The sequence below is a fragment of the Ambystoma mexicanum genome, chromosome 9, assembly GCF_040938575.1.
Source record: "Ambystoma mexicanum isolate Mex_15411 chromosome 9, UKY_AmexF1_1, whole genome shotgun sequence".
Taxonomy (NCBI): Eukaryota; Metazoa; Chordata; class Amphibia; order Caudata; family Ambystomatidae; genus Ambystoma; species Ambystoma mexicanum.
In genome coordinates, this window is record NC_090931.1 from 708,378,891 (window position 1) to 708,403,075 (window position 24,185).

At 44.5% G+C, this 24,185-nt stretch overlaps 1 protein-coding gene across 1 annotated transcript; it reads right to left on the reverse strand.

The window, feature by feature from the left end:
- Positions 1 to 336: 336 nt before the first annotated feature.
- LOC138489716 (gamma-crystallin 1-like) lies at positions 337 to 17,797 on the reverse strand. Its single transcript, XM_069617360.1, has 3 exons — positions 17,745 to 17,797; positions 3,530 to 3,772; positions 337 to 738 (listed from the first exon to the last, which is right to left on the reverse strand). The coding sequence occupies exons 1-3, from the start codon at positions 17,751 to 17,753 to the stop codon at positions 463 to 465; spliced, it is 528 nt and encodes a 175-aa protein (XP_069473461.1). The 5' UTR covers positions 17,754 to 17,797; the 3' UTR covers positions 337 to 462.
- Positions 17,798 to 24,185: the final 6,388 nt, after the last annotated feature.

Here is a 24,185-nt window from a genome sequence, read left to right on the forward strand (position 1 = left end):
GCAGATTTACTGCCGACATACCACTTAACTCATAACGAGGCCCAATTTGCCCAGAATTGAGGCTCTAGTCAGGATTTCCAATGAGGCTCATGGCATCACGGTATGTTAGAATACATACATCATCATATGGCTAGTCCATTCCTATTCGATATTTGTGTATGGTAGTTAAATCCTGATGCCGATGAACAATTTAAATGATGATAATATCCATTCATTTAATTTTCAATTTAATTGTATTTTGATTTTAGATGTATTCCATGGCCACATACAATCTTTACAGCCCACGAGCAAGCACAGTTTTAAAGATGGTGATTGCTGTATGTATTATGACTGTTATATTGACATGTTTTCAGATATTCCAACAAAAAGTATATCATTTGTGATAGAATTAACAAAAAATAACTTTTAACAGATAAATGTGTGTTGAATGTTTTATTTTCGAATATTAGCAACACTTTTACTTTAGTAAAACTCTTGGACTGGTCTGAAGGAGGCAACCTTGGAGTTCACTGCCCCCCAATTGGTGTACCGCCGGTATTCACCAGGTCTCAGGTAGTACTGGCGGCCTTTATAGTTTGGTTCCTCGTAGAAGATCCAGTAGCCTTCCAGCACATTGCAGGAGTTAATGTCATGATGGTTGAACTCTTCATAGACATGAGGGCAGTCCTCAGTGAACTCCATCATCTGACCTCTGAAGTCTTCCTTCTCATATATCTTGATCCTGAAGGACCCCCGGTGCTTTGACAAAAAAAAATTAAAAAGAGAAAGACATTAGAAGAACTATTCAGCAATCATTTGTAATTTCTAGTCATGATTGTCATTAAAACTATCCCCTGCATGCTATGGATATTATACTATGGGCTTGCTGTGTGGACGGACCCACCATATAGTAAAATACTGTCAGCTTTTGGCATATGCACAGTGAATATACCTGAACATGTTTTTACATTGATTCTTCAATTGAAGTAATCAGCATTTGTTTGGTTTTGGTTTTGTTTTTTGGCTGGAGACCCCATTGGATGTTGCTATTTGCTAGGCCACTATGCCCAGGAATCTTCTTTGAGGACATTTGGGGATAGAACTAGGATGTGAAATTTCACGAAATATCATGAGAATCATGAATATCAAAAAGTAAAATGTCCAATTTCGTCGATACCTACCCTGAATCAAGAGTTGAACGATTTAGTTCAAATTACCAGTTCTGTCAGGCGAGTCCTTTCTTTGTCATTAGTGCCACTTAAAAGTAAATGCTATGTATGCCGTCTTCATTAACATTTAACAATGCCACTGTTTAAAACTCTTACGTACCTTCGATAACATGCAAGTTACATGTTTATCTATTTTAGAAACCCTATAAAATGTTTGCTTACATTTAGCTCTCTGAGAGACAGTAATAAGTAATTTGTGAACTTTTGAAATGTACTTTTAGTAAATATTTGTGCCTGTATTTGTAATGCTATAGTGACACTGCCAATGACTTTGGTACAGTATTTTAGTCATCTGTTGAAAAATCACATTTCTTGCGATGGAATCTTATTTCATGGAGATCCAATGAGGCAAGTTACAGAAAACAATGTTGATGACAAATTGCTTTCTTGAATTAGTACATTATTTCTGTAAAGAATCTCAGATTTCATCAACTATCCTTAATCCAAAGCATTGTTATATAAAAAATGAAGATTTAGGGAATGAGAATACTAGTATACACGTTCAAGGCAACTCAATTGGCAGTTTGTGTTATTTTCTGTGTGGGGCACACTGTTTGGTCTTATAGAAGGGACATTACAGCCACTTTGGTGTAGAGAAAGCATAGGCACTGCTTAATTTCCATTGCATTACCCAAATTATATACCCTCCTTTGCATGGTGCCACTCTCTAAGCCTTGGGTCTGCAACATGTGATTCTCCTGATGTTTTGGACTACGGCTCCAATGATCCCTCACCATTGACTTTGTTGGCTGGAGCTGATGGGAGTTATAGTCTGAAACATCTGGAGAGCCAAACGTTGCAGACCTAAGGCCTAGAGAGTGGCACCATGCAAAGGAGGGTATATAATTTGGGTAATGCAATGGCAATTAAGCTGTCCATAGTTGGCTTTTATGGAGATTTCTAGATTTGCATTGCAGAATAATATGTTATGATATTATTTGATTTGACTCCACCCCTAATGGGCTAAATGCAATCTAAATGCAATCGAGTCCTATATTAAGGGAAATTCACTGTTAATTATAAGTGGAACTTCACTGTTACACAAGTCACACAATGTACTTATCTGGGCTTTCCTGTTGATAGCAGAACAAGTGAACATGCCTTAATTCAAAGGATAAGATTACAACAATTGTCTTTATTACACAAGGATAACATAATTGTTCCTGTCTGCTCAGCATTAATTATTATAAAATGAAGATAATCCTGAGGTTTACCAATTGTCAGGTAAGGAATTGGAAGTGGTTAGCACACATTGAAGGATTAATCTGGGAAAGGGTATTAAATCTACCTCTCTCTGTGCCGCCTGTAATGGTCCACAATTAGCTAGGCCTCCTTTTCTCAAAAGCTAGAGTTTTATGGAAAAGGTTGATGATATATGCGAACATTGTGAGACCTCTTGAGAATTCTTTAAATGTGGATCTGCATTGAATTTCAAAAACAAATTTGCCAAAGATATGACATAATTTATAGACCAATATAAAGCGTACTCACTCAACTTGGGGTTAATAAAGACAGGATAGTCGCCGAACAATTACTAGTTAAACATAAAAGCTATGGTCGCATGATTGCTATGCTTGGTGTATTAAAAAAGCAAATTAAAAAATATTGTACTTACAAAAAAGGTTCTCGGATTCAAAAGAAATGACGTATGTTACCAAAATATTTATGTAGGTTCCCTTGAACCAGATATAGATGTATATTATGAGATTCCATTTTATTTAATCGTTCATCTACATTAGAAATAGTGCCACCTAAATAAAACTGAAAAATATTAGGAGTCACACATTTGTCACCTCTGTAGGTTACCAGGACAGCTGGAGACATTAAAACACCCAACCTGATATTGTGCTAAAACATATGATCTAATCATTATCACTTTTATGAAGTTTATCAATAACCCTCTATTCATTTATTTGATTGTTTATGGAATCCCATGATGTGTGGTGATCAGGCTACTTCAGTCATTGCATTGATCAGATTTGTTTTCAACTATATGAACTATTTCATTTGTATGTTATCATTGTGATAGGTATATAGTAACAGTATATATTAATAACCATAACACAATAAAGAAAAACACATACATATTTGTATACTCAAAACTTTCATAAGAAGCCACTCTTCCTCCACTGAAAGCAAACATTGCAGAATAGTTACTTCCACATTAACGTAGTACATTTTAAACCAATAACTAACAATACTTAATTTTGTTGAGAAACGGCATTGCACCTTTGTGGCCCCACACCAACTCCCAAAGTGTGCTATTTCCTGCAAGAAAAAGGTTTTTACCATTTAAACCTGACTCATAAATCAAGAAGTACCTGTGGGATTACACGGCACGATCGGACCGAGTCGTTGTAGCCCAACCACTGCAGGAAGTCTGGGTATTCCCCCTTTTTCAGATAGTATTGGTATCCAGTGTAGTTGGGGTGCTCGTAGATCATCCAGTTGCCATTCTCCACCCGGATGGAGTTGCAGCGGCTGAAGTAGGAGTTGAGATCCGAACAGTCAGCGCTGCACTCATAAGAGCGGCCCTGGAAGTTCCGGTCCTCGTAGAAGATGATCTGTGCAGATACAACACAGTGTTACAGTTCCTTTTCTCTATTGTTCAGAAAAGCTGACATTTTAGTTGGGTTATTTAAAAATGTTATCAGTTTTTTTACTTTATTTTTTCAAATTGTGTTTGCATTTTACCAAATATTTACAGGTAAGAATGATAAAAATGTAGGTTTAGATGCAAGCTTTCTGGTGGTTCAAACCGGATTGTGCTCAAGTCTAATCCAAAACCAGATGTTAAAATTAAAAATATACATCAGCCAGGAAAACACATACATTTTAATCAACACTGAATGCTAAAATAACTTTCAATCGATTAGTTAAAGGAAGGTAGTTTTCCAAATACACATGATCATTTATTTTAGTTACAGTGTGACTATAAACGTAATGGCATAACCATTTCTTCAAATTATTTTATTTATGATACCAAGTATAATTATAATAGGGTTGCAAACCTCCACTTGTCATTTTGCAATTTACTGATTGTATTATCATCATCAAGTTTTGAAGTCGCTGCAGATTAGTTTTAAAGCTATCCGATGTGTTCAAATCAGTGTGGATTACTAAGTCATCGGAAAAAGGAACACACTGCGGGTGTCTTATTACTGTAAGCGCTCATTTCTTGCAGGGGGCCACCAACATTAGGACTCCCATACTGGTGAGTCTCCTTCATGCAGTTTACATCATTTGCAAAAATGGAGTGCAAACTAAAGTGTAAAAACATACACAATCATCCGTTATGCCGCGTGTTTGCACTTCGCTTGGCAAACAGTCGAAAGTCACCTGCCATGGATGCATGCCTGGCGGAGTGCATTTACAATGGGCCTCATTACGAGTCCGGCGGTAACCGTGGCTGAAATTCCGGCAGGTTACCGCCGGACTCGTATTACCATTTCGCCTCCATGATTCCCGGAATTACCGGGGCATTACGACCCCGGTGACCTGGGAATTCCGGAGGCGGAATGCGGTAAATCCCCATTCCCATTGAGTCCGATGGGAATGGGGAAGTGGAAACACCGGCACCATCTCGTGATAGTGCCGGTGTTTCCACATCTGCCTGCATGCGGGTGGTGTTAAACCCGCCAGATCAGACCTCCCGCCTGCAGGACTCGAGATCACCCGGTATGGAAACCACAGGGCCAGCGGGTTTACCTCCACTGTTATTTCCATACCGGGTGACTTGTAATGAGGCCAAATGGGTTGCTATGGATTCGGCCTGCTTTCAGCAGGTGGTAACACAAGGGCAATCCATAGGAACCCATTTGCTGCACACCAGCATGAAAATCACATACTGGCGTAAAACCAGGTTGTTTTTACAGGCAGAAACGTATATGCCCTTCCGCCTCCCACTCTGCCTGAACAAGCAATTTAAAATCACCCAAAGGCTTAAAAAAATTATACACTAATCCTTCCCCGAGTCCCACTCGTTTTTTAACGTTTTGCACTTCAGGAACGAGAAAATGCCCCCCTTTGAGACTCAACATACTATTTTGGAATTAAGCATACCTCCTGCTGGATATGTGTTTGGATACAGATGGCCTGATTTACAAAAGCCTTTTTCAATGGGAAACCCCAATTGAAAAATGCTTTGTAATTCGGGCCCAGAGTATCCTACTAAGACTCAGGCCTGACACTCGTCCAAATGTATTAACAAACCTCAGCGGATCACTCAATTAATTCATTGACTTAAGTTTCCCCCAAGTAGTCCTTTATATTGCAGCTCAGGGGTGTAGCGAAGACCTGATCTGGAATAAACACCTTGTGCTTTCCATGTTTGTAGATGATACACATGTTAATGGTGTTGCGTTGTGTTCTGATTTAAAGTCCCTGAAATTAATTACCTTAAAAAAAATGTTGAGCATTTACCCATGCAGGTTAAGTGCAATCATCCCTGAAACAAGCATGCACTGAGAAGGCAATGCTGGTCTCCGTTCAACTTTTGTAAACTGCGAGTCTGGTAGCTTTGTGAATGCCTACTGTTATCTGTGTGTAAAATTCACCTGATTGTGTGGGTCGCCACATAGTTAGCAGGTGGCGGTGGCATTGGCTTCAAATTCTGCTATCTGACCACAGAAGTGTAGCTTGGTGGAGAATGGTACATATGCACGGAGGGCATATTCAATTTCACAGCTGCTCCTTTGCAATAATTGATATAGGAAAGCAATCATCAACAACCCCAACCAGGGGGGTTTTGGGGTTCGTAGTGATTAACGGCACATGTCACTTTCAGGCTAAAGTAGCTGATTGTGAATCAAACTGCTTTAATCGTAGACGGTGATATTCCTTAAAGCATCCTGAAGGGGGCTGGAGCTCATGCACCCACATTGTGAGAGAAGTCACCTGGCGTGCGTTCTTTCACAAACGCTGGGGGCACTGAAGGAAATATATTCACAGGCTGTCCTCATAGTTTCCAGAAGACTCCAGTCTAGTCACCCACACTGACTTGTGCTGAAAATAAAATTTCCCCACTGGCAGATATTCTGCATCCCAGGCAGAAAATCAGTGTGTGCCTATGAAGTGAGAATTGTGCAGTCACATGGGCCAGCTAACTCAGGATCTGTCCTTCCCCTCCATCTAGCCCAACACTGGCAATGCTCAGCTTCTCAAGTCTGCCTCATGACTTGGTCCCTCTTCCAACTGGCTAACTCTAGGATCTATCCTTCAATGCTCAGCTTCTCAGGTCTGCCTCATGACTTGGTCCCTCTCCCAACTGGCTAACTCAAGGATCTGTCCTTCCCCTCCATCTAGCCCACCACTGGCAATGCTCAGCTTCTCAGGTCTGCCTCATGACTTGGTCCCTCTTCCAACTGGCTAACTCAAGGATCTGTCCTTCACCTCCATCTAGCCCAACACTGACAATGCTCAGCTTCTCAGGTCTGCCTCATGACTTGGTCCCTCTCCCAACTGGCTAACTCAAGGATCTATCCTTCCCCTCCATCTAGCCTAGCACTGGCAATGCTCAGCTTCTCAGGTCTCCCTCATGGCTTGGTCCCTCTTCCAACTGGCTAACTCAAGGATCTGTCCTTCACCTCCATCTAGCCCAGCACTGGCAATGCTCAGCTTCTCAGGTCTGCCTCATGACTTGGTCCCTCTTCCAACTGGCTAACCCAAGAATATGTCCTTCCCCTCCATCTAGCCCAACACTGGCAATGATCAGCTTCTCAGGTCTGCCTCATGACTTGGTCCTTCTCCCAACTGGCTGTCTGCTTTTCAAGTGTCCATCTACCATTGCTACAGTCTCTTCTAGCTCCTTTTGTTTACACAAAGCTCCATTAGAATACTTGATACTAAATCAAAATAACTACAGTCATTTAAACTCTTCATGGACTACCTTGACTAAAATGTGCACTGAAATGATGGATGGTGTTTCACAGTAAAAGTATTTATCATACTTCTCAACAGACATCCTTACATCTTGTGATACATCTGTGCATGCTTGGAAAGCTCACAGGTTAAGCACTCACCTGTGATATGGGACAAGTTCAAAACCTATATGTGTTCAAGGAATGCCTACTTGCAATATCCATACAACATAGAGTTGCAGTTTGTTTTTTTTGGCGATAATACATTGCATGCTGACTATTAATCTAAGCAAATTGTGACATCACATCCCACTTGAAACAAGAGCATCACCCATTGCTCAGTTCCACCAATTGACTACAACTAGCTAGCGATGCTTGCATTGCCCATTTCCACTAACAGTGTCCACGGCAACTACCTGGCCTCTCTCACTGAATGACTGTCAGAGACAGAGGCATTGCTATGTGGGGGGGAGGGGCTGAGGAGGCTATAGCCCCTGGCGTTTTGGTTGTAGCCCCGGATAGAAGCTCAGTGGCTACAACCAAAAGCTAGCTAGCTACGAGTCCCGACAGTTCCGATATTAGTGTAGCCCCGGATGTTTAACAGACCTAGCAAAACCCCTGGTCAGAGACGATGCACAGTTGTGAGAGGGGTGTGTTTTGCATAGCAGGAACATATCTTTATGGAGGAGAGGAGTAAGGGACTTGGAAAGAAATATTGGAAAGGCAAGGCGGAACGCACTACCAAGAGAGAAAAATGCAGGAAAATGGTAATGCCGCATGAAAACAGCTGAGAAAGAGTGTTGGATGATTGTGAACATGAAAAGGCAAATCATTAAAAGGTAACTGCACTAACGTACATATCAGGGGAAAGGAGATATGATGACAGGCTAAATAAAGCCATGGTGACACAAGACGAACCAGAAGACAGAGAAAATAACGAACATTGAGTGGAGAAAATGGATGCAGGATGGAAGAGCAAAGGGGAAGACAAACGTGGTGGAAAGAGATTATGAGAAGAGAAAATAGCAAAACTGGCAACTGGCCTCTCCGTAGCTGGGGGGAGGAGAGGAGCAGGCACAGAGAAGGTTGGGCTGCCCCTCTCCCAGCTGCCGATGGTAACAGCAGTTACCCTGCCTCGCTTGTGGGATGCCCATGCAGCATTTCCCATAACTGCTGAACCCATATGCATGCATTAGTATTGGCCGAACCTCAAACCCTCTCCCGTAATGATAGGCACACAACTTGTGTCAACTGTTGGCAATAAAAGGCTGTAGGATTTTATTGTACAGATATGAGTTATGGCAAATACACAATATCAGATATCATGATGGTATCATACTTTTGGGCACCGGGTCCTGAGGTTACCCCCTCTGACCCGTGCCGCCACACACGGGCAGGTTGTGCGGTTGACCGTGTTCCCCCAAGAGTATGCCCTAGAGACAGCCCCTCTGAGCAAATGTTGCATTGATTTCCCGAAAGAAATGCTCCATGCCCTGGTTAGACAAATGGGTGCCGTTGTGGAGAAAGAGGTCTGGGTTGCCTAGTGTAATGGCTGGGTGTTTTATGAAACCCCGTCCTCTTGTCATACAGAATCTCTCTATCCCCCTGTTCAATTTTCTTCTGGATATGTCTATAGATTTGTAGCAGTTGGCCCCTAGCCATTTCTTTCTTGGTAAGATGGCTGAGAAGTATATTTCACTACCCCTCCAGTTGTGCGAAATGCCTACTAGGGAGGAGCAGATTTCTTCACCTAGGATGCGTCTAGCCGTGTTGACTAGGACATTGCCCCCTAGATGAATGATCAGGAATTCTGGGGGGGTCCCTGTATGCCACCAATTCTGCTAGTGTTTCGTGGACGTCGGCCCACTGTAGGCCTCTGTATCCCCACCATGAAGTAATGGTGTTTCTGAAAGGTGGCCCTTCTTTAGTCTCTTCTGCCCATCTGCCTGTCCTGAAAACGAATAAGTGGCCAACTATTCATGCTGATCGGAGTGTGGTCCTCGATTCGCCTGTTGTTTCTGTGGTGGTGGGAGGGAGGGAAAAGAAAAGAAATTTTGAGGGAGGATGGCTATATCAGTTGTGGTCTGATATATCTTTTATAACAGTCTGACTTCCATCCCCCTATGTTTTTTAGTTGTTGCGGTGCTAGGCCTCCATGCCATGCTGCAGTGGCGGCACCTATCCTGAAGGAATGGGTGCCAAACTGTTTGGGATCCCACCCTGCTTTGCTGATTGCTTTTATCAGCTCTCCTTTAAATTGGTAGCGGCTTAGAGCGATGCATCCTTGTGGATTGAAACCCCCCCCCCACTTTGGGTCGTTGTGCGTAATAAAGGTTGGTGATGCAAACCGGACAGTTTGTTTCTTCATCAATGCAACAAATGTTGATGGTTCTTTTTGCACCCGTTTTCGACTGTTGCATTTCTATGTTAACACTCTCCTGTCTCACCCTGACTTCCATGACACCCAGGCCGTTTGTGGCCTTGGTGCTGGAAGCGATGAGTTCTCCTACCCGGAAAGCCCCAAAGTAGGCTAGGAAAAAGGCTGTTTTAAATAACATTATCTCGTATGGGTGCCAACATATGGCTTTCAAATGGCTTGCTATTTGCACCAGTTTGCTGAAATCAAGAGGTGGGCGGGTGTCCACTTGGGCACCCTCTGTTCTGCCCCATCCCTTCATTGCATAAGAGATGAGGGCGTTCTGGGTGCGGTCTGAATCGCCCAGTATTTTTGTAAAATATGAAATTGCCACCAGGTGTCTTTTAGCAATATCCCTTTTGAAACCTTGCTCCCGAGCCCATTTTAAAAATACTTCTATATCTTTAATCGTTATTAATTCTACGTGGTTTACACCTGTGGCCTTAAATACTGTTTACAAATACTTACTGTACTGTGTTGCAGTAGTGCTTGCCACTGCCCTCTCTGCCATCTCCGTTAGGAAGCCTGTGAGGTTGTTGGCACCCGTTGGTGATGTGCCTGATTCTTGTTGGGCATCCCGGCCTGGGCTCTCTGGCACTGGTGTTGATGCCAATGTGTTGTTGGTACCCGGTTTAGAGGTGCCTGCTTTGTATTGGTCATCCCGGCCTGCACTCTCTGGTGCTGGCATTGATGCCAATGTGTTGTTGGTACCCGTTTTAGAGGTGCCTGGTTTTCGTTGGGCATCCCGGCCTGTGCTCTCTGGCGCTGGCGTTGATGCAGTTATTCTTGTCTTCCCATTATTGCCCAGCATTCTGCTGGTATTGGCGTCATCTGTTCTTGGGCTTGCGGCGCTAGCTCTCGGAATCTTGTCCACTGGAAGCGAGATAAGGCATCAGCAATGTTATTATCTGCCCCTGAAATGTGCTTCGCTTTGACTACAACGTTTTCTTGTAGTGTGACTGTTGTAATGGCTAGTAATACTTTCAGTACTAAAGGGCATTTCGTAGACCTTCTGTTTATGGAGCCCACTACAGCCATGTTATCGCACCAGATCAAAAGTTCCGTATTCGCTAGTCGTCTGCCCCAGATGTGTAATGTTAGCCAGATGGGAAATATTTCTAGTAGGGTGATGTTTTTTGTCCACCCTGCTGCTTGCCATGAATTGGGCCAGTGTCCTGCCACCCATTCGGAGTCTAGTATGGCTCCAAACCCCTTGCTCCCGGCTGTGTCGGTGTATAGGACCCTGTTTGACCAGGTATTTAAAGGCGTTCGCCAAAGTAAAGACCTGTTGAAATCTCTGAGGAATTTTCCCCATGTTTCCAGGTCTTGTTTCACCTCTCTGCCTAGCCAGATATGCAAGTGTGGTTTGGTGAGTGATTTGATTTTGAACTCTAGGCTTCTGGAAAATATCCTCCCTTGAGGTATTATTCTGGATGCAAAATTGAGGCTGCCTGCTAAGGATTGTATTTCCTTTACTGTCCCCTTTTCTTTCGTTATCAGGTTTTGTATTTTAAACATGAGTTCTGCTATTTTTATTTTGGGTATTCTGCAGAGCCCCTTTGCTGTGTCTATTTCGATGCCCAGGAAAATTATGTTTGTGTCTGGTTTGGTGGTTTTTTCCTTCGCTAGGGGAATTCCCCACTATGCGGCCATGTGCTCAAGTTTTGCTAAAGCCCTGCCGCATTCCCCGGAGTTTGGTGGCCCCATGACCATGAAATCGTCTAGGTAATGCACTAATTTTGTCCCTGGTCTCTGCTTTTGGAAAGCCCATTTGAAAAAGGAACTGAATTGCTCAAATAGTGCACAGGATACTGCGCACCCCGTGGGGAGGCATCTATCTACATAGAATTTGTTGTTAAAAGTGAAACCTAGCTACTGCTGTGACTCTGGGTGGACTGGCAAAAGTCTGAAAGCAGATTCGATGTCCAGCTTGGCCATCAAGGCATTTCTGCCGCACTCTTGTATCAGCCTTACCGCCTCTTGGAAATGTGTGTAAAATACGGTGGATTCTGTGTGTGGGATGCCGTCGTTTAAAGACTGGCCTTTGGGGTAGGAGAGATGATGGATTAGCCTCATTTTCCCGGGTTCTTTCTTGGGGACCAGGCCTAGTGGAGATATTAAATAGTTCTTTAAAGGCATGCCGTCCCAGAGACCTGCTATCCTGCCTAGTTGCAGTTCTTTATTGATTTTGGTTTCTACTATCTGGGGGTTGTCCCTGGCTGACTTCAGGTTCATCGGGATGGTGTGTGACCCAGAGCCCTTAAATGGGATGGAAAAACCTTTGGTGAAACCCTGCTGGTTTCCTTGTCTGGGTAGTTGTTTAGGGTGTCCCTAAAGTTGCCCGGGTTGATGGATGTTCGTCCTGGTTCTAAAATTGGGGTATCATTCTTTCTTGGCTGGTAGTCTGGTGCAGTTGCTTGCTGCATGGTCGCCGTTGCAGTTTGTGCAGGCGTGTTTGTACCAGCATTCTTTGCCCCATGTACACTGTTTTTTTCCAAAATCTCTGCATGGGATGTTGGATTTGGCAGCCTGCTGTTTGTTCTGTCTGTGGGCATTATTTTTAGCCGCCCAAGGCTGGTTCTTCCGAAAGGGCTGCTCCCCTTTTTTGGATTTATCATTGTCATGGGATTTGTTTCCTTGCGAATTTTTGCTATTTTTGGAAGAAGAATGCATGGTATCTTCTTCCTGGGGAGGTTCGGCGTTGAAGGTTTATAAATCGTTCTGGACTTCATCCCACTCAATGGCGGGCCTTCCTGACATGCTCCTCCTAAATCTGATGTCATATGCTAGCCATGTCTTCCCCCTCTGGGTTACTTTTACTTCCCTTATTTTATCAACGTATGCCCAGATCTTCCTACCATCCATGGGGAATTTTTCTTCATATATTGTTGCTAAGATGGCAAAGGCTTGTAACCAGTTGTCTAGTTCTGTTCGACCTGGACGTTTCTGGCAATAGCTTCTTCTTCTATATTTTTGGGGTCTCTGAAAGCGTCTTTCCCTTTGCGTTGGGCTTCTATTAAGGAAAAGATTTCTGTAAATTCCTTGGCCCATATGGCTTCTTTGATTGTGGTATCAATGTTCCATGCCAGGCATATTTTGTATCTATTTAATATCTCTGTTTGGAAAGATTTCATTTTTTGGTCTAACTGTGCATTACAGATTGTTACAATGTCAGTTATATTGCTGCCGGGTGTCCCTGTCACACCCGTGTTGTCTGCGCTGGGGGTTGCCCATTCTTTTAGAGCACCTGCTGAGTCTGTTGCTGGAGTTGTGGAGGCTGTTGTATTTATAGCTGTGGGTGCTACTGGCAACTGCTGTACTTGTTGTGGTGGGATTGCTGTAGGTAGTGTTAGGGTGGGTTGACAACCGTTATTGTAGGTTCTACTGCGATGGTAGGGTTTGAGGCCCCAGGTTCCCTTGTGGGCGGTGTCTGTTTTCCCCTTCCTTCTACCATTAGTTGCTGTAATTCTGCTACATTCTCGCATAGTTTTGACAATTTTTTGTTACCTTTTTTGCCGCCTTCAGATACTTTTCTCCTTTTTAATGGTGCAGAAACCTCATCTTGGCTGGGTGGGCTGGTAATTCCTTCCCTAGGTAGGCCGTACATGTTTTCTCTAACCCATGCCCATCCGTAGTGCTCTGCCGCTTCAGTGGCTGCTAACAATTGTGGTGATTTGGGCTTTTGCACCGGTGTTGAGGGTGCCTGTGCTTTCCGTTTGGGCCCCATGATCTTTTATGCCTGTTATAGGAAAAGGAAAAAAGTTTTATCAAGGAGTTAAAGCTGTTGCTATCGGCAAGCTCTTTGAGCCTGTTCTATTAGTTGCCCGTGCTGGGTAACTGCTGGCTGGTGCCCTCTTGAAAGGGTTCAAAGAAAAATTGTCTCCTAGTGTCCACTTTGTGCGGTGTTTATTTTAATAAATGGGAAGCCCCCAGACTTGTTTTACTGGTATTTAAATAATTGGTTTCGCTGTGAGGGCACCCATGCAAAATTACAAAAAATATTTTTCATCCGCAGTATTTGGGCCCGCCGTGCTTGAAAATGCGTTCGCAAGCTCTGTGTGGATGTCAAGAAAAACGAGCTCCTGGCTCGCTGTGCTACCAGGCTGGCTGTGGCTCTGCCCGAGTTTAAAACTGGCTTGTGTTATCTTGCCCCGCCTGCCTTATAACGCGGGGGTACCGGTCCACTGTAACAAATTGTATCTCTTCCCGGACACAAGTGTCTATTTTTCCTCCCTCGTAGCCCCAGCGCGGTGGCTCACCTGTAAGTTGTTGAATCGACCGCCATCCGCGCTGGGCTGCTCGGGTGCCTCTCTCTCCTTTGTTCGCAATGGCTTAGGATGATTCCGCAGCACGCGTCTTTGTTTGTTTTGTTTTGGACACACTCGCCGCTTGCTTTTCCTCTATGCCGAGATGTTGAAATTGATGCCGTCCGCGCTGGCTGTTCGGTTGCCTCTTCTTCCTTCGTTAAGGCTGCAATGCAATTGCTTTGAACAGTACATTGTTCAGGAAGGAAAAAAGATGCTGCGATGTACAGCTAAAGAAGCAAGAAGATTTGGAAGACACTGAGTAAACAGTGAACCTCCTGTTTGCTTGGGTCCCCGTTCAGGGTCCACAAACAGATTGTGTTTACTCTGAGCACGCTGCTCATATTTATAGGGCCCACGGAGGCCCTGGGTCTTTGTTGTGTATGTGGTGGGGTGCTGCTGTTGTCGCAGCCCCCGGCCGGATAGCCGACTGTCTGGCCCCCTGGTGGGGGCAGATCTTTTGAACCTGGGCCCTGCCTGACGGTTGTTTTCCTTATGGTGCTTAGCACCTTGCTGTTTGGAGGAAGGGTGAGATGACTGTTCGCACCTTACCTTCTGTGGCTTTGTGCTGACGAGACTGCGTGTCTCCGTAGCTGGGCGGAGGAGAGGAGCAGGCACAGAGAAGGTTGGGGCTGCTCCTCTCCCAGCTGCCGATGGTAACAGCAGTTACCCTGCCTCGCTTGTGGGATGCCCATGCAGCATTGCCCAGTAGCAGCTGAAGAGCTAAATCATGTTTGCTGCTGCTGTGTCTTGCTCAAGAACACTAGCAAATAGCTGAGTGGGTTGGCACACGTGACTAGGACTGTTCACCTGCAGCTGACAATAGGAGGAGCCCTGAATGTGAAGAATGAAGGACCATATATGTGTGCAACTATTACAGTAAGTCGGGACATACTTCCACACAAAACCCAGATGCTGAATCATCTGAAGTGGAAGCACACGTCCAGGGATAGGTCTATGGTTTGCTCTTGACCTATAGCAGCTGTGATGAAAATGCATTCTCAGTTAATGCACAGCTTGCTTGAACTGAATGTATTCTGAAACTGAACATGAATACACATGCATTCCCAGTTAATGCACAGCTTGCTTGAACTGAATGTATTCTGAAACTGAACATGAATACAAATGCGTTCTCAGGTAATACACAGTTAATGCAAAGCTTGCGTAAACTGATTTTTTTTTTCTGAAACTGAAAATGCATACAAATAGAACACCAATAGGCACCTAGATGACATTCACTCTTGAAATCCCAAGGTTTGAGTGAGCAAGGGGTCTGAACTACTCACATTCTAGTCAAGCTGAGCCTGGCTGAATCGCAATGGTGCTCAGTCTGCAGAATACTGTACCACAATTGGGGACTTGTCTCTGTTCATCTTTATTTGGCAGTCCCTTAAAACCACGTATTTCAGCCACAGTGGCCATATGGTTATCCGGCTCGCAGTGTCCTCTATGCAAAGCTCCCTGAAACATGCATTGGCAAAGAAAACCGTTGTGTCTTGTGTGTAGGCATGGGGGTGCCATTTCACATGCTCTGCTATATGATACAACCTGGCCATAACACGGCAACAACTAGAAAATGGTGTGAGTACTGTAGCATATGAAAGCAGTGCCTGGACACATGCCTTTCTAATACTTAGAGACAAGCAAAAACGATTGGCTTTGTCAATGATTGTTTTTAACAGAACTTCAGTACAAGGATATAACAAATTTTGAGGAGGGAGGGGCAGACAATGGCAATTGGGCTTAGAATGGCCATGTGTAGCCAACGGCTTGCAAAATAAAGCAAACACTCACAAGACGCGTGTGCCTCTTCTTATGTCATCTTACTTACTCTAAGCTGTATTCCAATGCATTAGGTTTGGCTCATAGGTGGTGCTTAAGTGCCACACAATAGCCACAACTAATAAATTAAACCGCAAGAAAACAGGTGTGGCTCTGCCCAAAAGATTCCCTTCAGTCCCATAAAGTAGTCGAGACGCTTGAAAAGATGATGCAGGGATATCCACTTTGTCATCCAACACTGTTTCAGTTAAGCATTTCATTTTCATTGTTCCATGAGATACCCCGCATTCTGTTGAGATCACATTTTGTGATTCACAAGAGTTCTCCTCCGTTTATACATGGATGGGGAACAACTCGTTACGTTTAAAACAATCCAAAACCGAGTGCCTGCTGATCTAACGCTTCCAAGTCCTACAAAACACTGCCACCAGAACAAGAAGAAACATGCCAGGGCGTGTTCACAAATTCCCTTTCTTGGGGAATCTAGATTGGTTCCCAGTGAAGGGTTGCAGTGCATTCAAAAGCCTCACTTTCACCCACAAAGCTCATCGTGGTCTCGCCACAGAGTTTTCACAATCAACACATTGACGTGGTATACAGGTTAAAGGTCACTTAGATCTAGTAATCAATGCCCATTGTTCAAATCATGGTATTAGCCTGTTTGACCTAAAACAATTGACCTAATGACCAATTTGGTCGAAGTTTGCATGGGTGATTTGGCCGGGACAATTTGGTCACATATATTACAAAAAAACAACCCTGGAAAGCAGGGGATGCAGGGGCGTCCCCCACTCCCCAGGTTTGATATTTTACAATTTTGGGAGCGCAGGGGTGTCCCCCGCTTCCTTTAAATTGGACGGGGCAGACTTAAAAAAAATAAAAAATAAAAACACATGTGCGTTTGTATTGGGCCCCAAGCAAATTAATTAACAGTCAGATTGCTGTGGTCAAAAGTAATTCGGTCAGACATACCAAAACCCACATCACACTGTAATTAAGAAAGAGTTCTGGATCGCGGTTTTCCAGTTCAGGCACCAGAGCTATGGAATACAGGCCCAGAAGAAATGTGTCAAAACCTCCAGAAGACACACAGTTTCTAAATTCTTTCCCCTTCATTTTTTATTCGTACTTTTTGTCTCGCCATACAATGCTTTGCGGCCCACTGGGTCGTTATGCACTATAGAAACATCAAACCAGAAATGGAGAAGGCCCATTGTACTCTAGTTCCCAGAGGGATGCAAACCAGACAAGCTATCAGGCTAATGAAACAAAATACACAAACAAGTCACAATTATATGAAAAACAACAATCCGACTGCGCCCTGGGAACACTTGCATTCCTCACAAAGCTTACTAGCGCCTAGGCTCGAACTAGCTCTTTCAGTCACTGCAACACTAACAGAAGCCGCAGATCAGCACCTACAAAAAAGGGCAAATGTCATGACCCAAGAAAACAAGAGCGAGGGCCAAAATGTGCTCAGCTCAATGAGCCAGCCTCAGGTACATGCTGCCAAAGGACCTGAAAGTTCTAAAAGACCCAACAGAATGCAAACGATGGCTTACGGGATGTCTTCTAATGTGCACTGTGGTCCTGCCAATCACACCTGCCCTGGCCTCAAAGAAGGGACCCTCAGCAGCTGCACTGTTTATGAACGCTGTGGCACTTTTAACAACTCTATTACATTTAACCAACGAAAATGTTCTGAGTTTGTTCTACCCGCAACTGCTGTTGCACTTACCCCTTCTCCCCGTTCTTCCTCGCCCTGATGCCCCACCCTTTGACTTCTTCTCTCTTCTCCCTTCCTTCATTTTCCTCCCTTCCTGCTATTGCTCCTTGGAGTAAGTCATTTCGAGTGCAAATGTGGCACCTTGCAAATTACCAAACAATACAAATAATGATAACAAAAATGTTCTTTATGAGACTAGCTCGTGATGTTCTGAATGGGAGACACCTGGGCAAGACAAGGATTATTAAACGGGCAGTTCACAGAAAATGTATGGTGCCCATGTGTGAACCCTCAGCATTACCACATGCCTAGTGAGTGTGCACATGTTTCTATTGGCAAAGGGAGGGATGATTTAGACATGCCAGTCTGAAGCTCCAGCAAACCACAGTGCAATGAACTGCAAACATTGACTGCACAATACATACACCAATTGCGACTCTCTCCCCTTACCTTGCCCATGTTGGCAGCAGCGTTCTGTGGCAGAGGTCTGAAGCCTGGCACCTCTCGACTGACAGACCATCTGCTGCAGACTTTTATAGACGTCACGCAATGTTGGATTAAACTGAACAACAGGGTCGCCATTTTCTGCAGAGTGTGGGGAATGCGATTCTTTCTGCATTGAGCCATAGAGAAGCTCAGCAGCTTCCTTTGTGTTTTGTGCTACTGTAATCGTTTTGATGCTGGGCTGCGGGAGGACAGCGGCTGATGTCACTGTCTTATGCCCTAGCACATCTACGAGCTATTGTCCCTCCCTCGTTGTAATGCCGGGGCACTCTAATAAAGTACGCTTGGAAATATTGCCTTTATAGAACATTAAATGGAGAATTAGTTATGAAGTACTGAACACAAGTCTAATGCAAGATAAACGGTGTAGTACAATGGTGTCATTCAGAAGGTTCTAATGAAATATCTTTGTTCAGGGAGCCACGTGACCTGCTGTTAGGCAAGATTGTATGCAGTACCCTTTGGGTGCACTACAACAACCCTGACCTCCTGGCAATAGGAACCCAAACTTTGGTATAAGTCTGTACTACACAGGTTGGTTGTGTGTTCAGCAGCCAGGCTTATCTCAAGAGGCGTTAATGTGAGCTGTAGGGGAGTTACACAGAGATTCACAGTGACAAGTATTCAAGCAAACACTTACACACATGATGTCTTGATTAAACAATTATTAATTTATTTAACAGTCAGTTCGAGTAAGCCTTCCTCAGAAGGGGCAATATAATAGTAAGACACAAATACACTTCGAAATACACACTCTTAATATTTCTAAACCAGTATGTACCTTTTTGGGATGGCACACAGACACTTCCTACACCCTCAGGTGACTTTAGTAACTAGGACACTGTGGACATTAATATACCACTGTTTGCTTTTAGAATCAAACTTAAGAGTTTGGCCAAAAAAAAAGGTTATCAGAACAGAACACTTCTGAATTCTGAAGCAGGTAAGTACTTTTGGTAAGCCCGAATGCAAAGTTTGTTAACTCCTTCCTGGAAGGAGGTCAAAACACAATGTCAGAGGGCAGAAGAGTCATTCAGGGAGCCAGGCTAGGCCAAAGTCACTCGGGCAAAAGTCTAGGTGAGCTGAAGCACGTCTTGCAGGTAAGTTAAAGTCTTTCACAATGTTTTAGAAGTCTTGGTAGAATAGAAGAATTCAAAGCAGGGCTACAAGCTGTGAAGTAAAGAAGCTATCAGAAACCCTACAGAGCAACCACAACAGGTCTCACCAACAGAGAACAAGTGCACTTACACAAAAAGAGGTAAGTTCTCTTAGACTGTCCAGTAACTTAAGGTTGAAGAAAAAGGGCAGCAGATGACTTCAGTTCCTGTGCAGCTCTGCAGATCCTAGTGTTCCTGGGCCTCAGTTGCGGGGACAAGAGGGAGGACATCTATGGACTCCTGCACTGCAAAGGGACGGTCACCGACCGCAACCGGCAATCTTCAAACAAGTAGCATTTCGGTGTTTCCGATACTCGCGTCTACCGCAAATAGCAACACCGCGGTTCCTGGCTTTTGAGATGGGCTTTCCATGCATTTGGGGTCCAGCACTCTGTTAAGGTGGCTCAGGCTCATTCAGTCCTGCTTCCTGGGAGTCTGGAGGATCTTCCTGGAGCTCATGGCCATCTTAAAAGCAAAGCACACAATCTGGTGTTCCTCTCCCTGGCTAATCTGTTCCAGCAGCAACAGCAGTGGAATTTCAACCAGCTCCGAGAGGATGTCCAGGTGGCTTACTTTGGAGTTGATTGGTCCCGCCAACTCAAGGGGAGAAGTCGTCCTTGGAGGAGCTTCTCTGTCGATATGAATATGGAGTTCCAGCACAGCAGCAGGGCTTCACCAGGCAAACCAACAGTCCAGGAGTTGCAGCAGGCATCCTCTTCAAGTTCTTCTTTGGATTCCTTCGTACAGTGGTCGACTCTGCCTTCCAAGCCAAAAAGCCTCACCTTTTATGCAGGTTAGTCCCATTAATTCCGTCCTCTCCATTGTGTGCTTCAAATATCTGAGGATTCCAATGACCCAGGTGATAAACACCACAAGAGTGAGCAGTACAGCTGTGTAACTGCTCGGCCAGGCCCAAGATATAGGACCCTTTACAGTGGGCTGCGGTTTTGTTACTAGCCAGTAATACCTATCCACTCAGTGTTTCAATCACGAGCCCCAAATGCTCAGAGTGTGGACGGCCATGTTGTGACACTTTCCAGAAACATTGTTTGCTTGCAGCACAAAACATGCCCCAAAACAGTTGGGTCCCCACCCCCCAACTGTGGTTATTGCTGTACTGTGATCTGTGTCCTTTAGGCTCTCTCCCACTCTCTAGAACCGCACCCCGCTGGGGGTACCCTTTGCACTGTTGAGTGTACCTGTCTGCTTCTTCTATTTGTTCCCTACTGTGTGACCCTCTCCCCCATGTGTATCCTGCATCCTCGCTCTTTTGCTCCCTCCTCCTCCTCATACTTCCACCTCGCACCCTCTATGTACTTTTTCTCTCCCCTATCTTTTCTAACTGACACTCTATCTCCTATCCTATCCATCTCACTAAGTCAGAAAGGAAGAGGTTCAAGAGGGACATCCTGGTCTCCAACCCAGGACTCCCTATTGTTGATACGAACATCAGTGCATCCTCCAGACAGACTCTTACCAACATCTTCTTTGTTGTTCCCTCTCCAGACCTATGGACCCCTCATACAGTCTCTTTTCTCTCTCCTTTTCCTCCTCTCCCATTAATGGTGGCACATGGTGGGAGGTCTTCTTTGCCTCCTTTCACTCCTCCAATACCATAATTAATGTCTATCTGAATCGCACCGCCTTGGTCCAGGGCCCGCAGCCCAATCTCCTTCTTTTCAATAGGCGTCTCCCATGTCTTATCAACTTCCTTCCTTCTCCTGCTACTCCGACCAGGTCCTTTCTGGCTCCTCCACCACCTTCATCTTCTGCCACCTCTCTGGCACCCTCCTCATCCTCTCTGACTACTTTGCCATCTCCTTCTACATCCACTGCCCACTCTCAGGCCCCTCTACCACATTTGCAGGGTGTACCTCAAGCTTGTACCCCTGCACAGAAGTCTTTCAATGTGGCAACCTGCTGCACAGCGCTTCTCTCAATTTTTGCTATGCTGTCAAATACTGCTCTGACATCTGCCACTTCCTTGAAGAACTTGACCTGGATGTCCTTGCTCTCACCGAGACATGGTTCATGGCCAGCTCTGTCACAAATTTTGACACTCTCCTCCCTGATAGCTTCAATATCCTCTCCAAACCCAGAACCGACCGCACAGAGATGCAGTAACTCTGATCTTTCCCTAGTCGGTCCCTGATTTTATCATTCCTACCGAGGCCTACTCCTCCTTTGAATGCCTGGTCTTCATTCTCTCTATCTCTCCTGGCCTTTCCCTGACTGTGGCCACCATTTACAGCCCACCTGGTCAGGTCGCCCTCTTCCTCTCAGGGTGGGCGGACCTCTCCTCTTCTCTCCTTTCCTCTATCTGTCAACTTCTCTTCCTCGGACACCTCAACATCCATCTGGATTCTTCTAATCCCTCCTCGTACCTCTTCCGCAACCTCTGCAACACTCTTCCACTTTCAATTCTCCCCTCTTGTCTGACACACTATGACAGACACACCTTGGATGTTCTCATCTCCACAGACAAATCCCCTCTTAAGCCCTCTCACCACTGCTGTCTCTTGGACTGACCACTTTCTGCTCTCCTCTCACCTGAAGCTCTCTGTCCCCCAGGTGAAGCCGACCCCAGCACTGCCACCTACCTTTTTGGTCATTCGGCCCATAAAGCGTGTGTCAGTGGAGCCCTTTGCCGCTACTTTCTCTGCTCCTCCTACACCTGCGGATGACTCACACCCTGACACAACCCTCTCTAATCTGCATCTTTCAATCTCCAATACTCTGGATGTCCTTGCCCCTGTCATGAGAATCCTTCTGAAACTACCTCCAAGTGCAACTCTTGGTATGACTCTGATCTCGCCACCCTGAAAGGCAAGTGTAGGGTGGCTGAGAGGAAGTGGAGGTGTAGTATCATTTATTGTATTTTGGAGTGCAGAGCCACTGCATGGGATCACATTATTGCTATAATGTGGCACACATATAGCCAGCCAGATGTTGCCAGTGTAACATATGGATATACAAATGAAGACAGGTTACAGATTTAAAAACATAATAGAATTTTGTTTTTCTTTCTTATTTGAAATGCCACATTCACAGGAGAACACATTAGCTATCTAATTGACTGACCTAATTAACCAATACTAACACAATATTAACTCATTAACATTATAATGTGCTCTCCATGTAGAAAAAGGAGGTAGGAAAGGCCTGTTCTGAGATTCAGTTTAAACATGCATTTTTCTCTGATTTTCTCTGACTGCACTGAAATGTGAAGGACGGAAAGACAGCAGGAAACAGAAACAGAAACAGTTATTACAGTATGAAGATCCCATTGTTTGTGAAACAGGGGTGGCAACCTAATACACTTTCTGTTAATATGATTGGAGGGAAGTATATCTGAAGACAGGCTGCATAAGCAAAAGAGTTTTGCTGGACGAGCTCTGACAGAATTATAGGGAGTTCACTTTTGCGGAGCTGCTGTGAGGTCGCCTTTGCTGGGCTGCTGGGAGGAGTCATTCCAGCTGCACTGCTGACCTTCAGAGACTGGGGGTTCCTGGTCACTTGGCACCGGCTTGAGAACTGCAGATTGCAGATTGAACTGCATGTTCTCGCTGTGCACTTTAAAAAAAAAAACCCGGGCCCATTCATCGGAGGCCACGAGCCAAGGGAGATTGCGGGTGGGAGAAATACAGATAACTGGTAATTATCAAAGTGAATGGAGATTATTGTGACTGCTGTACGAATGACCTAATATATATCAGGCAGGCAAAGTAGAAAATAAAATCCCCTGTGTTTAAATGACACTTTATAATGTTGCAAAGTGAATATTGTTCTTTTGCTGCATGTTTTCTTTTTTCTCTTTGTTACAGATGATGCAAAGTGAATCTCGTTCTGCTGCTGTACATTTTTCTGTTTATTTCTGTAAAAGAACAAGGGTAAGATGGTGTTCTGAAATCCAACTGTTTATAAAACACAAAAATACATGAAATTAGACGTGTAGTGTGTTTTTGTTTTTCTCTTTTCTTAGTGCATCTGGAATAGCACTTGTGATATGGGGAAGATTTTCAGGTAGTGCATTTGTCATTTTTCCCATATAGATAAACAACAGAAAGAGTAAGTTGTCTAAAAGTAAGACTTAGTAGTTATAAATAGTTGTGTGAGTGATTCCACTCAGGTGTGTGTGTGTGTGGTTTCTGAGTGGAATACAATACAATAGTCCTTGCTGAGCGTACATGAATCAGCAAAAAGAGGCCTATGGAAACATAATTCACTAATATGAATAAATTAGTGATAATAACACATGTTATTGTGAATACTTTATGTAAACATAGTTCACTGGTGTGGATAAATCAGTGATAACAGCCATAGGTGACACTCTATATGAAAATGTGGTGTTTCTGAATAATGGAGGTCCGAGGCCTCTAGAGATCACACAAACAGTCTAAACAAAAGAAGGGGGTTTTGTATGTTGGGGCCACGAATAAAACAAAGAAATTATGCTCACCAAAATACCACCAACAAAAATGTATACCACTAAATGATCCTATATAATGTAATAAGGGATGCTCACTGAAAGGAAGTAAGGCCAGACCCAATCTAAATGCAAGGAGTAGTCATCACCAAATTACCATTATTTTGGCGGTAATCAAATACCGCCAGACCCCAAATCTACACAAAATACCCTACAAGGGCATCAGATGCATCCTCTGACAAACTGGCCTGCTGCATGCTCCAAAGGCAATACAGACTCTCTGTCCTGACCAAGAAGAGAGCCCACTTCCAATCCGTGTCTCTGCGGCCTCTAACAACACGGCCAAACTCTTTAAAATCTGCAACGAGATGGTTGATTCTTCTGCAATCTGCACCTCTCCTGTTCCATCGCAGGCCCTCTGTATGGCTCTGGCTTGTCACTTCACCACTAAAACTCAGGACATCCTGTCCTCTCTCTCCCTTTCCCACCCTCTACCTCTCTTGGCCCCCCTCCGCTCACCTCTCCATATCCACCTCCTTTCTCCTCTTTGTCTCTGACCACTCCTGACAAGTTTTCTAGACAAGTGCGATCTATGACAGTGTCAACCAAGCAGGTGCTCCCCTGCTCCTCCAGAACCATCAAGGACCACATTCACACCCTCGCCCCAGCCTTGGCCGATTTCTACAATCACGCTTTTGCCACTGGAACCCTCCCCTCCTCCCCAAAGCACTCCCTTGTGCCCCCCTACTGAAAAAGCCTTCTGTCAATCTTTACTGTCTGGCAAACCACTGCCCGATCGCTTTC